This window comes from Branchiostoma lanceolatum, chromosome 9 (assembly GCF_035083965.1).
Source record: "Branchiostoma lanceolatum isolate klBraLanc5 chromosome 9, klBraLanc5.hap2, whole genome shotgun sequence".
Taxonomy (NCBI): Eukaryota; Metazoa; Chordata; class Leptocardii; order Amphioxiformes; family Branchiostomatidae; genus Branchiostoma; species Branchiostoma lanceolatum.
Genome location: NC_089730.1, coordinates 10,423,940 through 10,439,338, shown reverse-complemented (window position 1 = coordinate 10,439,338; position 15,399 = coordinate 10,423,940). Strand labels below are relative to the sequence as shown.

Genomic DNA, 15,399 nt, shown 5'->3' with positions numbered 1-15,399 from the left:
CAGAGTGAACAGGGTGTACAAGGATGGTCAGTGTGAACAGGGTTTACAAGGATGGACAGGATGTACAATCATGACAATAGTTATAACAAGGGTGTACAAGGATCTGGACTGTTGTTTGGTGAAGTATAGTATCGTTATAGTATGGGCAGGAAGAAAAGCGCTAGAATCTGTTGTGAATTCCATGTGGCTGAGCATTTTAGGTAAGGTTTGCGATAGATACTTACAGTATGGTCGATTGGTGCACTGTACATCAAGCGTGTGCCTCATGTGCTTGTACTTGTAGTGTATGACGTATACACCGTCGTATATTAGCATACTCATTTGCATACTCGGGACAAAGTAAATGAAGCCGTTACCGTTGACATTAGCTCTGCTGCTATTTTGTAATCTTTTGTGATCAAGGTTGGACTGTTTTTGTCGACTGTAGAAGACCTTTGGACCAAGACATCCCCGAGATATATAATTCCATAAGGTACGTTCTCATGCCTTTAACGTTACCTAGTTAGTTGTACCTACAGAATCTTGTAAAACGTTGTAAGGGGCGGGGGGGGGGGATGCTGTCATAATCAAGTTTACCCAAGGGGGTTTTATACTTTAGAAACCTGATAAATTTTGATTAATCCTTGAGTTAGAAGCTGGTAGAGGCTTGGTACAGCAAATTAGGGCTTTTGAATTGCTTTTTGCCCTCAGGCATGTCCGTGTGCAGTGCTTTTATAGAACTAGTTTGTAATGTAACCTTGATCTGCTTCTGTTTAGATCTAGATGATAATTATAAACCGGTTACGTTGCCAAACAAACTCATTTGGAAACTGCATAATGAGTTGTTTTGTTGTGTCTTCAATGCACCAAGGAGGTTATTTTAAACTCCTTGAATGCACCACCACAATTAAGTAATCATAAGCAACCATACAATACTCATAGTAAGTACATGCAAATGTCTGGTTTAGGAAATTTTGCCTGTCTGGTCCAGGCCTTTATTAGTGTGTGTGTGTTTGTGCCTGTGTGTGGGTGGTGGGGTTAAAGGTCGCAAATGGTTGTGTGAATTAATTTTACCTGTGCAGCAATATGTGCAGATAGTTAAATGAAATTCTTCATGCTGACTGTTCATCTGTAGGCCCTGTACTTATTCCCTATAGCTGGATGGACTGTAACAGCGAGCAAACAGCTGTGCGGAGGAGCTAACACCAGTATGACAGCCAAGGTCACCTTCCGTGTGAAGGCTGCTGTGTCGGACCAGCACACTGTGGTTGTGGTAGGAGACTGTCCTTCACTGGGTGCATGGGACCCTCGTAAGGCTGTGGAGCTACAGAAAGAAGAGAAGTAAGTTTCGTCATTTTACTTTTTTTTTTTTTTTTTTTTAATTTTTTTTTTATTGCATACCAGGTTTGTACTGAACTGTGCAATCTGCATATCCAGATAGAATTATTTGATCCACTCACACGGGGAAGGACCCCTACTCTTTTCCTTATTAATTTTTTTTTTTTACGTGCTCGAGGTGTGACTCTCCTCAAGCACAGGACCTCCATTTAATGTCCTATCCGAGGGACGTCCCTAGCCAGTGGCTCTAATCCAACCTTCAATAGTGCACCATTCTATCAGCCATTATATTTTTCTCAGGGACTGTTAGGTAAAGGAAAGTGGGGGATTCTAAAATGTACTAATTTTTTATAAGGGTAAACCCATACACAAATATAGACTGTCTTGATACTCTTTTGAAGAAAGTAGACCTTAAACGCTTTGAATATACGTTTTGACTTAGTCATTCCTTTTTCTACTCTGTTGCAGTGATGCATGGAGCTGTACAATACCCTTACCAGAGGGAACACCTGTACAGTACAGGTACATGGTCTGTGATATCAGACGAGACAAGATGCAAAAGAAACTGATGATCGTCAAGTGGGAGACGTACAGACAACCTCGAACATTCACACCCAATGGTTGGTTGCAGTGGCATAGAAATTATTATAAATGAATACCCGGTAATTTTGCCTTACTCTCAATTTTTGTGTGTTTCCAAATGTGTAATGTTACTTGTTCACCTTCCAGAATCAACACTAATTTAGCACTGCTTGTTCACAGGGGAAAGCTGTGTTGCTGATGGAGGGAGTTTTGGAAGCTACGGTATGTACACATTCTTTTATGTACCTACTGTATAAACATTTCTCTATGTCAAGCAACAAATGTTTTCATGTTAGAACACAGATATTGCAAATAGATTTTAGCTATCTTGAGTCTAGTTTATGTTAAATTTCAGAGTTACAGTTTTATTCACATAGCGAAAAAAAAATCTAAAGAGGATAATTTGATGATGTTGCAACGTTGGTAATGGTATCTTAAATCCATAGATAAATTTAAAGTTTTTCGTATGTCTGCTACAGTAGAACAAACATCTAACCCCCCGTCCCTTTCCCAGATGGCGACGGCTGTGCTGTTGACCAGGGCTGGTTGGTAGATCAGACAGAGATCCGACTCCGCTTCCATTCCTCCAAGTCTCCTCCCATCACCATCTTCATCCAGCAAGATGTCAACAGAAAATTCCTCATCAAAGTCAGGCCTATCAACATACAGAGCTTACAGGTACATGTAGTAGGTATTCTTGATATTCAGATGTCTTTAAATCAGGATTTTGAGACCATCCCCAAATCTGCACAAGATGTCAACAGAAAATTCCTCATCAAAGTCATACCTATCAGCCTATATGATTTACAGGTACTAGGTATTCTTGATATTCAGATGAGGGATACATTGGTGAGGGTTCAAGACCATCTGTATTGATTCTGCACCCTTAAATTTCTCCTGCACAAAATGTATACATCATATGTATTAACTTGGTGAATTATATGATTGGGTCGTACTAAGTTAGTTTCCTTTTCATTTTAAAAGTTTGTTTGAAAGACATAAGACCTGAACTCTAGAAACAGTTTCTACATGTACACAAATGCTATGCCATGGTGGTACCAAAATGAACAATTCTTGTTATTTCAGAAACAAACAGGAGATGGGAAAGATGGCACCTATGAAGACACCCCTGTGACCTGCAAGGTAAGTGACAGTGTGTAATCTCCATTAACATTAATCCGCTGGGTTACATAAATCTGCCACTTTGAAAAACTGGGTTTGAGAAATATTTAGTGCAGCAGCCCTCAGGTATGGACAGTTTAGACATACAGGAGTGAATTATACTGGGTAAAGTTGGGTTGGAGATCTGTTTGGACGTAGCTTTTTTGGGTGGGAAATTATACACCCTGGTGGAATTATGTTAGTAACCTCCATTAACATTAATCCGCCGGGTTACATAAATCTGCCACTTTGAAGAGCAATGGGTTTGAGAGATCTCTAGTGCAGCACCCCCAGGTATGCACCCCAAGTATAATGCTGGAGTGCATTATACTGGGGGACGTTGGGTCGGAAATCTTTTTTGGACGTATCTTTTCAGGGTGCTGTCTGGGATGGTATGTACCCGCTGGTGGAATTATGTCAGTAGATGTTATACTTGGATTTGAAACTCTAACCATCTAATGCTTGTTATTCAAGAGGATTACTCTAACACTGCATTCCACTGTTCAGATTCTTTATTGAAACCAGTTGCTACAAAAAGTTCTATTTATATTACTTATGTTTCCCATGATTGTTTAGACACTTAGTAGTGGTTGGTTCTGTTAGGTACGGTACTTCAGAAAAGCATATTTAAACTGTTTTTTTCTTTCTCGTGTAGCCATATATGTTCTTGCATATTGATGCTGCATACAGTAGTGAAGGCAACCTCCCCCTGTGTCTTGGTTTCAACCTAGAAACTTTAGTATGTCATCTTTGCTGATGTGAGTTATATCACATGTTTGGTTTAAGTTGAAGCCCCTCCCACACTGGGGCAGCACTCATCTCCATCTCCTTAGCCCTTGGGCCACACAGCCGTGCAAGCACCATCAAAATAATACTACAGCAGTGGGCAAGTCCACTTGTAGCACTGTGTGTTCAACTTCCATATTCTTTCCCACAAGTACTGAGTGCTACACACTGAAGTTCTTCACATGTATCACATGTAATAAAGCACTTGTTTGAAATGCTATTTCAGTGTTTGAGATACACTTTATTTAAAGCAATCCACTACCATATGAATATATGGACTATATTCTAAGACCATGCATGGCAGGCATTGCCATATTACAGACTCAGTGTTGATGATACCCTGCAGGTGTTGAATGACTTCCAGTGGCGTCCAGTGGTACAGGACCAGTGTGGTCACCTGTGGGAGAATGACAGCTTCCTCATCTTCACCACTCAAGTGTTCGACCCTCACAACTGGGTAAGGCGGAAGTATCTTAATCCAACACACTTATAGCTTTAGATTTCTCAAGTCAGATTTTAGTAATTGTTAGAGTAAGTGTGTGATGGTAATGTGGCCCTGTCATAATTTCTATTGTTGGGTGTACATTAATTACAATGTATTGCTACTATTTTTATGTAAATCTACTCTCATACTGTACACATTAAGTGCCATGGGATAAGAAGATCTAAAGGTTAAAAAGATCTTTGTTTGAAAGAAAACAAGTTAGGAAGTAAGCATATTTTGTGATTTTGTCTCTCCTTGCAGGCCTTTGATATATTGCTCTATGAAGAGTCTGAGATTAATGCTGCTCAGTCAGACTGCCACGCCCATCCTGTTGCCATGGCAACGGTCCTGCCCACTAACATGACAGGGTCCACAGGTGTGGTCTCTGTCCCCATACATAACAACCAGAACAGACTAGTCGGACAGATCAATGGTAGGTGGCGTTTGAAACAAAAAGACTCTAAACAGAAATGCATTCCAGTAGGAGCCTTATATCATAATTATTTTCAAAATATTACTGTAACATAACATGCATCGATGTAGGGTTTGTCATGCAGATATTTTCTTCATTTTCACAGCAAAAGTCACTACAATAAAACTTGCAAACTAGAAGCTCTGAAATTCTTGCATGAAACAAGGATATACAAATTATTTCATCTATGATAATTGCTTGTCTTGGATTGCTGAAACTTAAAGTAAGGATATTACTTACTTAGACTAAGACTTAGGGGCTCCCGTGTAGTATAGGATATTAAGGTAGTGAAATAAAACTGAAAAAAAAGAAACATAATGAAAGGGAATCTTTGTGTATTGATGTTCCATTTCCAGTTGATTACTTGATCATCACCCCCATGACTGGGGATGTGTGCACTGCGGAGGTGTCGTATGCTCGTTTCTGGAAGAAGAGGAAAACTCTGGATGTGGGACACAGAGGCATGGGCAACTCTTACACTGCTGCCTCGTAAGTTTTCAAACCCTTCAGAATGATGATGTTTGCTTGTATTCAACATGAGAGTTCATAGAATAGTATGCAGAAGAAAGACATTTTCACAAAGCATAACCTCAGAAAAGAGTTTTCTCTGACATTATCATACATCTTTTCTATCTGTAATTTTAACAAAACGTTGTATTACAGAGTCTCGCACATACGAGAAAATACCATAGCATCGCTGATGAGTGCTGCCAACCATGTAAGTCAAGCTGCATACTTGAACTTTTTAGATGTGCCTGACTTTGATACTCAAGCAACTGGATAAAATTTTGGAAACAGACGTTTCAGACAGCATATTCTGCTGTCTTTCATCAGTGACTGGACTGACGAAATACAGTGTCTGACCGTTTCCAAATTTTATCCAGTTGCTTTGAGTAACTGTTACGCCAAAAAGCAATTACTCAAACAACTGGATATGATTTTGGAAACGGTCAGACGTTTCAAGTAGCATCCACTACTTTTCGTCAGTGACTGTGAGCAAGATCAGTTGAACAGCAGGTTTATAACCACGAACTATGAATTGATATTCAAATAATAACTGTTGTTTGGCATTTCGTATTACCTGGATGTCTAAACTTAATTAATGAGCCTGACTTTAAATTATCATATGTAATCATCTGTACCTTTTAAGATATGTAAAAATAACGTTACCTCACATGGAAATTGTGACTCTATCTGATACTTGATCAGTGAAAGCTGGACTATCTTTACAGGGAGCTGCGTATGTGGAGTTTGATGTCCAGCTTACAAAAGACAAAGTCCCCATTGTTTACCACGACTACAAGGCCTGCATTTCAACCAAGATGGTAACTTTCTAGTGAATTTCACTTGACTTTTATTTGATGTTAGGTAAACCTACATTTAAAATCAAGTTTAAGGTAAAGTCAAGACTTGAATAGCTTCAGCAAAACCCTCTGTTACTTATCAGTTTTGCTCTGCCTTTGCAGAAGGGAGGACCAGGTGGTGCCCAGTTGATGGAGGTCGCTGTCATGGACCTAACACTGGAGGACGTGCAAAGTCTCAAGGTCTGGAGTCATGCATATTGCTGTTGATGGTCGATACATTGTATTGTGTATCTGTGTGTTTTTCAGATATTGCTTCTATCTGATTTGATTTTCATGGTAATCATTGGCAGACATTAAGCCCATTTCTGCTGAGAGTGTGGAATCAAGTTCAATTATAATGTTGTTTCTTGTACAGCTTGATCACAAGACTGCTAAGAAACTCCTAGCTGATAAAGGTCAGTATAATGTGATACATGTGATGTTGTGTTTTGACTACGGTATACTGTGTCTATCTTGAATTATGTTCGGCTCAGTGATTACACAGACTGAAGAAGTATTTCTGTTGAGGGATGGCACAGTTTTACTTGACCCTGGCATTCCTATATATGATTGCTGAAGGTTGATTCCTGCTTATGGATAACCACACAGACGTATTTTATATGATTTTACATGTCTTGTATTGGCATGTAATTTGACAAATACCTATAATCCTATTTAGATGCAAGTATTGATGAGGAGGAGCCCCCTGATGTCCATCCCTTCCCAACTCTCAGGAAGGTGTGGCTGTTCATACTGATGATACACTTAACATTACATTTAGGTTTCTTGATAGTTAATAAGTTGAATAACTAGTATTTCATAGAATGATCAAAAGGTTAAAACTATGCATAGAATACAAAAGTGTTCAAACTTAATATTGCACCATCTCTACAAGCTCTATTGCATCATATTAGATATCTCATCCACTTTGTTTTAACAGCCATCAATACTGCTTTTGCAAAAACCGATGCCAAGCTTGTGAATAAGATAAGAAGATAAATATTGTTGTAGGCATAACATTCTTTCATTATAACCAAGCACATGCTAGTTGCTTTAGTCTACTCCCTGCTGCCTAACTCTGTGACTTATAGAGAATGGGGTGCCAAATGGCTACTTCAGTGTGCTAGACACAGGTTAGACACAGCCTGGGCCAGTTAATGACACATTGTGTTTTGTTACCAGGTCTTCAACACCCTCCCAGAGCACGTCAATCTCAACATCGAGATCAAGTTCCCACTCTTGCAGCAGGTGGGTTCATTTCAGAATAGTTAGGTAAATATTCACCAGAAACAGTTACTCAGACAAGCGACTGGAGAAAATTTTACTTGAGTATCTGCTTTTTTGGCGTACTTTAATACCTGGATGTCTTACCTTCACAACAACATAGATCAAGATTATAAACCTTTCTGACAATATCAAAAGTAATGAATTAGTAATACAAGCAAAAGAAGACAAAACTAGTACTTGTTTGCAGAATGATGTTAAAAGTTTGAGGAAGAAGTCTCTCTTGCTCTCATGATGGATATTTGAATCATGTTGACATTGTTTACCAAAAAGAACTTGCCCTCTCTAATGTTACATAATTCTACTTACTGTATTCACCCATACAGCAGACTCCCTTCCCCATGATTCTTCTTCAAACAGCCCTTATCGATTATTTTCCTTTTTGATATTAGGACGGTGCCTGGGAAGAAGAAATGGACACCTACTTCGACCGTAACGAGATAGTTGACGTCATCATGCGGGAGGTGTTGGAGAACGGAGGGAAGAGAAGAATCCTGCTGTCTTCGTTTGATGCAGACTGCTGCATTCTGTCAGTACTTCTCTTTGTCATGCTCTCACTGTTATGTTTCCTGCTACAATGTACATGTTTTGATAACATGGTCATTCTGATTTTCCCACTGATGATATTGTTGAACGCTTAAGTTAACTCAATGGTTCTAAATTCTAAATTCTAGATTTCAAATTTGTTTCGTTGTATTTAGTATAGCCCTAGGAAGTCATGCTCCCAGTAGCTACCTCAATACTGTACTTGAAATTTGTCCATTCACAATCACACCTTTAGTTTATTCTTGTTCTGTAGTAGTAGTTTACCTAATATATGTTTCTTTTGGCCCACAGACTGCGTAGGAAGCAGAACAAGTACCCGGTGCTGTTCCTGTCCCAGGGCGTGACGGTGCGCTGGGAAGAGATGATGGATGTTAGGTGTCGTACGGTTCCCATGGCGATGAATTTTGCTCTGGCAGAGGGTCTCCTGGTTGGTGTTTTCATCACTTTTTAGAGTTTCGTTCTGGAGAACTAGTGGTTTTGTAACATTTTGATGGCCCAGTGAAACAAGCTCAATGATTTCTGTTTTACACAGAAAATACTGCCATCCACATGTAGACATGAGCCTACACCAACTTTTGCCAAAGATTGTATATACGTGTAGTTTCATTCGTTTGGAAAGCCATTGGATTCTTCTTTGGCACAACCAGGACTCTCTTACATGCCAATAAAGAAATCGAGAGGCTAACAATTCACTGTCATTTGCCAGGTATAGTTGTGTGAGAAAAATCAATTTCTTCTACAGGCAACCCTTACAATTTCAATGTCTGTATTCCCACCCCCAGGGTGTAGATATCCATGCCGAAGACATTTTGAAGAATCCTTCATTCGCTGAAGAGATTGCAAAACTCAAACTGGTTTGTTTTGTGTGGGGAGAAGACATAAATGACCCTGCCAACATGAGTCTGCTGAAGTCCATGGAGGTGGATGGCATCATCTATGACAGGTATAATGTTAGTGTATTAGAAAAACAACTTTTGGACATTTGTTATCTTTGTAAGGCCCCTCCAATGTAAACTATTATTTCTTGCTGCAAAAAAAGCTAGATATTATGTCCTAACCGGCAATGATGATGATTATGTCCTAAAATGGGCTCTTTCAAGAAACAGCTACAAATTGTATGGCCATACTTAATGTTCCACTGTCTGTTCTTGATTTCATGTTCTATTTGTTTGTATTGTTTACTCCTGTCCTTTTGCTTTGTTATGTTTGTAAATGGTATCTTTCTCTGTATGTGTGCTGTCAAGTCACCAGAATGTATGAACACAGGAACCTCAGTCTGAATATTTACCAAAAAGAAGATATCACAACCAAGAAAGGAGAGATTTAGTGTATGGGTTTGTCTGCTATTTGTTTGTTTGTTTTTCTTTCTTTCTTTCTTTCTTTGGTACTTTACTTTGTTACTTTTCTATCCTGTTTGATGTGGTACTGTATATTAATTGGAGACGAATATTAGTTGTTGTTGTTGTGCCTGTATCTAACCTTGAAAAAATGTTTTAACACCTGGGCTATCATATCTTAAACTGTCTTATGATGTCCTACCTATGATCTGATCTAGATAGACCTCCTTGGATAGACAGAGTTGCATGTGTTAACATGGAAGGGCATGCACAATGCAGTTCAATGTCTGCACTTCAAATCTTTCTTTATGCCCCCCTCCCCACAGGATGTGCGACCATAGAGAACCAGGTCTGTACCAGTTTGAGACTGAAGAACAAATGGGACCATTCCTCGCCAGCATCTCTCAACACACGCACCACTGATCAAACAACTCAGGCAACATCTTCAGCACCTCCTTGTGAAATCTTTTGATACTGCATGCTGTGGTACAACTTCTTCAGTACCCCAGTGTGCTTCTTTTGGACACAACATGTTGCAATAGTGGTGATAGAACTGCAATACAGAGCAACCAAACTTTTGCCCAAACTGAGTCATGTAACTTACATATAAAGTATTTTCACCTCAAAAGCATGCCAAGAACTGGGATACCATCAGAAATTTTGAAATTTTTGAAATGCTGGCTATTCTGCTGTGTATATGCTGCTGTGCATTTGTATGTTTTTAATTAGTAAGTACATGTGTGTGCAAGATGATTGTTACTATTCCCATGTTCTGTTGTATATGTTTGTATAGCATGGACAATTATGACCAGTAAAAACAAGTACATGTACAGGTTTAGACAAAGCTGCTGCTATTCATTGTTTTTCAGATACAGAGAATTCTAAGTTAAACATAGGGTGACGTTTTAACCTTAGGGGTCTACAATATTTTAGTAATACAAATACATATTTGGTACTGCATAGAGTAGTGAAGGGTAAGTTGATACAGTGTCAGTAAGTAAGTCAGAAAGGATCATTTTGATAAAATGTTGTGCTGCCAAAGGCTTTGTTAGCCAATGGACTTGCCCCATTTCTGAGGTAGACATTCTTATTGGTCACCTTGGAACAACTTCATCAGCCTTTCATTAAGGGTGGTGCATTTTCCAATTTCCATTGTTCTTTAATCTTCTACTTCTACCTTCTTGCCTAAGAAGACATAGGTTCTCAAAAAGCAGCAAATCACATTTTATATCTTGATCTTGAGAGATGACATGTTGTAAAGGTATGCTGGCGTCTTTTTATGTATGGTATGTATATTGCCTAAATTAGGCCTTCATGCATTTACTGAACCTTACATGGCACAATTGGATGTGTAAACATTGATTTTAATAGCAACATTGATTTTAACATTAAACATTCTTGACAGTACAAGAGGCAAGGCTTCATTATTGTCTCAGAACATAAAACATGTTAACGTTTTAGACAACTACCACAATATTGTGACTTCCTAAGTCCGTGTTCTACAAATCTTTCATGTTACGCTCACTAATACACGTTGGCTTGAACGAAACCCATAGATACTGATGACATACTTAATTCACAACACATAGCTACAGGTTTGAATTTGAAAGATACAATATGACATGTGTACTCACAAAATGGTTACCTTAATGCTGCACAACATAACGTGGCATCAATACTGTAAGACAATAGAAGTTCATCGTAAGATGACACTATGGCATTTATAGAGCTGACGTATATGTACTTATCTTGCAGGCATTCCTCTTGCGCTATTCAATCACAACCCTAGGGAGTGGTGATGGGGGAGGGGTTGGGGCGGTCGGGGGGGTGGGCTCGTTTTCATCATCCCCGGGGTTCCCAATCTCCTGATAGTCGTTGCTCTTGGAGTTGGAAGTGGACGGATTCGGACCGTTATCCCCCGAGCAGTCGGCCGTCTTCTCTGTTGCATGACTTTTGGGGATCCGTAATGGCCACACGTACCCGTTCTGCTGCTTGGTGATCCTCCTGAGGATGGCACCCGGGCCTGCCCATGCCTTCTTGGGCGGAGGAGGACGCAGGGTGGCCCGAGCGTGCTCCAGCTCCTGGGCGGAGATCCCCAGCCAGGGAATCAGCTTGTCCTGCGTGTTGCAGCCCACGTCACGGGCAGGAGGGGGCGTCTGAGACGAGCTGGTTTTCTTGACATCTTCCCTCACACCTATTCCTGTATCATATGGTATTGAAAATTGTACTCAACAATGTTGGGGTCTTTTTGGATTCATAACTTTCCAAAAACAAACTTTTAATTCGCTTTAGGCAAACGTTGTACCTGTTCTTTACTATATGCCTTACACAAAATCGCATATACTTTTCTTTGTATGACCAGGTTTCACATTATACGCTTTGTGGTATAAGACTGTTTCATGCGCATCACTGGAATTCGTTACCCCTGACCCGTCTTTGATATGTCAGCTACTGACACAATTTTACCTACTATGTTCTTTACCGACGTTTATCTATTGGTTCAGTTGTATAGGGACATAATAGAATATACGAACATTATGGGAAACATTATGGAAGACAGGATCTGATGGATTAATACATAGCGACATAGAACTAGCTAGTTGGTTTACAACTTATGACAAGGACTCTTTCACCAGCAGTGTTGACATATCTCACCTTCATCAGCTGTGATCTTTTTGAAGTCGATGTCGTCAGTCATGACCTGGTTGGGCAGGTAGAAGCGCGGCTGTGGCACCAGTACCCTCCCTGCGCCCTGCTGCGCGGGGCCGGGGGACTGCGGCATCACCTGGATGGTGTAGGGCACGGACAGCGGCATCACCTGGGGTTGGGATTTAGAGCAATGGATAAAGATGGTTTGTATCACAGTAAAAGTAGCAATAGTGCACATGTTTGATCGCTGGTTGCTGTCATGTTGCTAGCGAAAATTATAGAGCTGTAAAATGTGCTTCTTTGAAGTTTCCACACGTACTTTTTATGTGACTTGTCTTGTAGGGCCAGCGTGTTATATTGTATATCATCACGTTTTGTATGAGTACTCGATCTCAAGAATTTCAACAACAACTTTAAGTTTTTCGCCAATGGAGCAAAAATGCAATAAAAGCGATTCTGATATTTGTCGCACTTTCTTCAACCTCAAGTGTGATCCGGTATGTAGTTTATTTTGTTTTCATACCTTCACGTTGTCCTTTTAAAATGCCTTTTGTTCACCACTTATTTAGCTCTAACCTGGGCCGTACTTGGCGGGGCCCAGCAGCAGCAGATTGTTGCCGTGGTGACGGACAGACACACCTCCACCACCGCCGCCGCGATCACTGCAGCCTGGATACCCAGGATTCCCGACATTTCCGCACATGCTTCAGGTGTGCAAGGTGCGTCATGACGCTTTGTGGGGAAACAAAAGGTAGCATATAAGGGCGGGCCACATTCGCCGTAAGATTGCAAACTGGGGATACTCTTGGTATAGTTGTGCATATGTCGTACAAAATTCTGCTGTCTTATTACCAAAAAGACCTTGTCGGAGATTGGTTCTGTCACAGACTGCTTTAAACCTCATCGACATCGTAAGACGGCCTACGGCAAATGTGAACGTGCATTAAAAAGACACTACTGCAAGTCATTCATGGACACAGCTAACTTTAAAGCCATGTCATGCCAGAAACTGTACTTACTGACTGAATAGTTGTAAATTGTTAACCTTGAAATGGTTGAAATGTCACACAGCACTTTCCCAGGAGTTGCTCACATATCGTTTCAAGTAGAGACTAAATGGTTTTCTATACTGCTTGATACCATAGTCCAACTTCAATATGTAACATTACTATAATTATACTACTAACGACGCACATGCATGTCTGTACCTGTGAGATGCTGTTAGCGGCGATGATGCCCATGGCTGGGGCGAACAGAACACCGCTGATGACAGATAAGACGTGGTAGGCAGCTATCTGTGGTTACCATGGGGATACGAACGTCACAAACGCCGACGTAAGAAGGTTAAAATTCATGTTAATTCCTACTGCTAAATTTCTACTGCTATTGTCAACAACAAAGGTCCCATGTAATAGCACGTCAGCAATTTTTAAAAGCTCTTAATACACAATTAAGACGGCCTGTTTAACAAAATGGTTGGAAGGGCGGACTTTAGATGGTAAAAACCTGCCAACGTCTCAGAAAAATTCACATCCACAGGGAAATGGAAGACGCTGGATACCTACAAGTTAGGAATCTTACGAACGCGTCTATTCTCGATGGGGAAGTCTACTAGGGGAAGCCCCATTTGATTTGGCTCACAAATTCCAAGGATTGATATTACAACGATTTTCTTTTCTCCGTTTTCTTAAGTTCCTCTTACCTTGCACTTGTTGTTGGGACCGCCAGGTTCCAGAGAGGCACCTACACTACCGACTAGGAGAAACTGTTGAACAGGAAATAATGACGGCAATATGGAGACAGGAATGTAAATCCAAGCTGCATCATGTTTATATAACGCCATGAAAGTTTGCCAAAAGTCGAAGAGATTATTTGAACAGTGCCCTTGTCTTGTTTTTCTAAGTGGAATCGTATTCTACATTTTGTAGAAATACGCTCTGATCATTGAAACCAACATCAAAGTACCATCTCTTTTTTAGCTACGGCATCCGCAAGAAATGATCGCATAGTTATGAAGTGACGGTCACTTCCCTAGTCGTTGTACAAGCCTTTGTAAACAAAAGAATTGTCCTTGCATTTGTCATCCATTGGAAGCGTTTGCCAACTCTCGCCTTCTAATCTCAACAAAGCTTAGAAAATGCTTTTGTCTAAACATGGATAAGCCTACTAGTGATTTTCAACGATATTTTTACGATGGACGAACCAAGGGTATTTTGCAGCTAGCGCTGCATACACGTACTGTACATAAATCTTCACCTACCCATAGTCCACCGATGATAGGCGTGCCGACATCACCCACTGTCAGCAGTAAGGCTTTGTTGCGTTGGGTCCGGGCGTCTTCCCTGGTCTTGAAAAACAGCTCAGCCACACCGAGCACAATGCCGGCCACTCCCACCACCAGATGTAGTGCGCTTAGCGCCTTGGCCGTGCCGTAAGGAAACGCAGGCATATCGACGTCTTATGTATGAACTACTTCTTGAAGTTCTACACCAAAATCACTTTGGCGTCATCAAAACCAACTTCCGTCCATGCGTTGATATTCTTGCACTAGGATATCTAACTGATAACCAAGAATGCCTACATATGCATATGGCGCTTGACGTCTTCGCTCTTATAAGACGCGAAACACCGACACACGCCGTTGGAGAATACAAACCGTCATTTGTATTTTTCTATTCTTCTTCCAAGGATACTCGTCACTTTGCTGAGTCGATTCCGCGTAACACACTGTATCGAGTAAGGTAACAAAAATTATGCACAAGCGTAAATGGTCAATTTGAATTACTGTGAAGATGGGTCGCTAAGCAACCGATCTCACGATTAAGAACGTAGTTAACTATAGCTGTAAGTAGGTAAGCTACTTTTGTTTCCCTAACAAAATTATAGCTTCTCTCAAAAATGTAATTTTGATGTCGCTCCATAACACTTATTAGCATAGGTTGAGGTCAGTTTGATATGATTTACATATTGTAATTGTTATAATTCTCTGATCATGACGCATTTCTCTGCTATAAGGATAAACATATCAAGTGTACGGAAATATAATCTAGCTTTAGAAGCAGTTGATAGATGAATACATTACAGAACCATACAGGAGATAATGACGATATTGATTTGCCTACATTGGTTTGGATCAGTCAAAGATGGAGTGGCATGTGACCTCTAGACTGGTACCAGGCAGTCTAGGCCAGTGCAAAGCAGACCTAATTTTGATTGCAAATTATCATCAACTGCTGACTCAAATTACACAGTCATCATACCAATGCAAATAGTAGTGCTACAGGCAGCACAACGTATCATCATCCTGGTGACATAGTACATGTAGCCTGAAGTAAGGCTGGCAGCTTCTAAGGGGGACAGACGAGATCTGATTGTGTGTCTCTCGGCATCCTGTTACAGATATTCTATCCTTCAAGAACTTGAATTCATATAATCAAG

At 40.4% G+C, this 15,399-nt stretch overlaps 2 protein-coding genes across 4 annotated transcripts; one reads left to right on the top strand and one right to left on the bottom strand.

Annotated features, from left to right (window-relative positions):
- The first annotated feature begins 360 nt into the window (after positions 1 to 360).
- On the top strand, positions 361 to 10,722 carry LOC136442395 (glycerophosphocholine phosphodiesterase GPCPD1-like). Of its 3 annotated transcripts, XM_066439220.1 has the most exons (20): positions 361 to 472; positions 1,115 to 1,320; positions 1,786 to 1,937; positions 2,080 to 2,121; positions 2,414 to 2,577; positions 2,986 to 3,042; positions 4,193 to 4,303; positions 4,592 to 4,763; positions 5,159 to 5,291; positions 5,466 to 5,520; positions 6,035 to 6,127; positions 6,269 to 6,346; positions 6,522 to 6,561; positions 6,825 to 6,883; positions 7,328 to 7,393; positions 7,822 to 7,958; positions 8,267 to 8,402; positions 8,758 to 8,918; positions 9,227 to 9,303; positions 9,639 to 10,722. In XM_066439220.1, the coding sequence occupies exons 2-19, from the start codon at positions 1,190 to 1,192 to the stop codon at positions 9,300 to 9,302; spliced, it is 1,863 nt and encodes a 620-aa protein (XP_066295317.1). In that variant the 5' UTR covers positions 361 to 472; positions 1,115 to 1,189; the 3' UTR covers position 9,303; positions 9,639 to 10,722. The 3 variants fall into 3 exon arrangements, with proteins under 3 accessions (XP_066295317.1, XP_066295316.1, XP_066295315.1); XM_066439219.1 differs by lacking the exon at positions 9,227 to 9,303 and having other exon boundaries at positions 1,137 to 1,320; XM_066439218.1 differs by lacking the exon at positions 9,227 to 9,303.
- On the bottom strand, positions 10,141 to 15,225 carry LOC136442396 (uncharacterized). Its single transcript, XM_066439222.1, has 6 exons — positions 14,222 to 15,225; positions 13,664 to 13,726; positions 13,170 to 13,256; positions 12,538 to 12,693; positions 11,968 to 12,130; positions 10,141 to 11,512 (listed from the first exon to the last, which is right to left on the bottom strand). The coding sequence occupies exons 1-6, from the start codon at positions 14,408 to 14,410 to the stop codon at positions 11,082 to 11,084; spliced, it is 1,089 nt and encodes a 362-aa protein (XP_066295319.1). The 5' UTR covers positions 14,411 to 15,225; the 3' UTR covers positions 10,141 to 11,081.
- Positions 15,226 to 15,399: the final 174 nt, after the last annotated feature.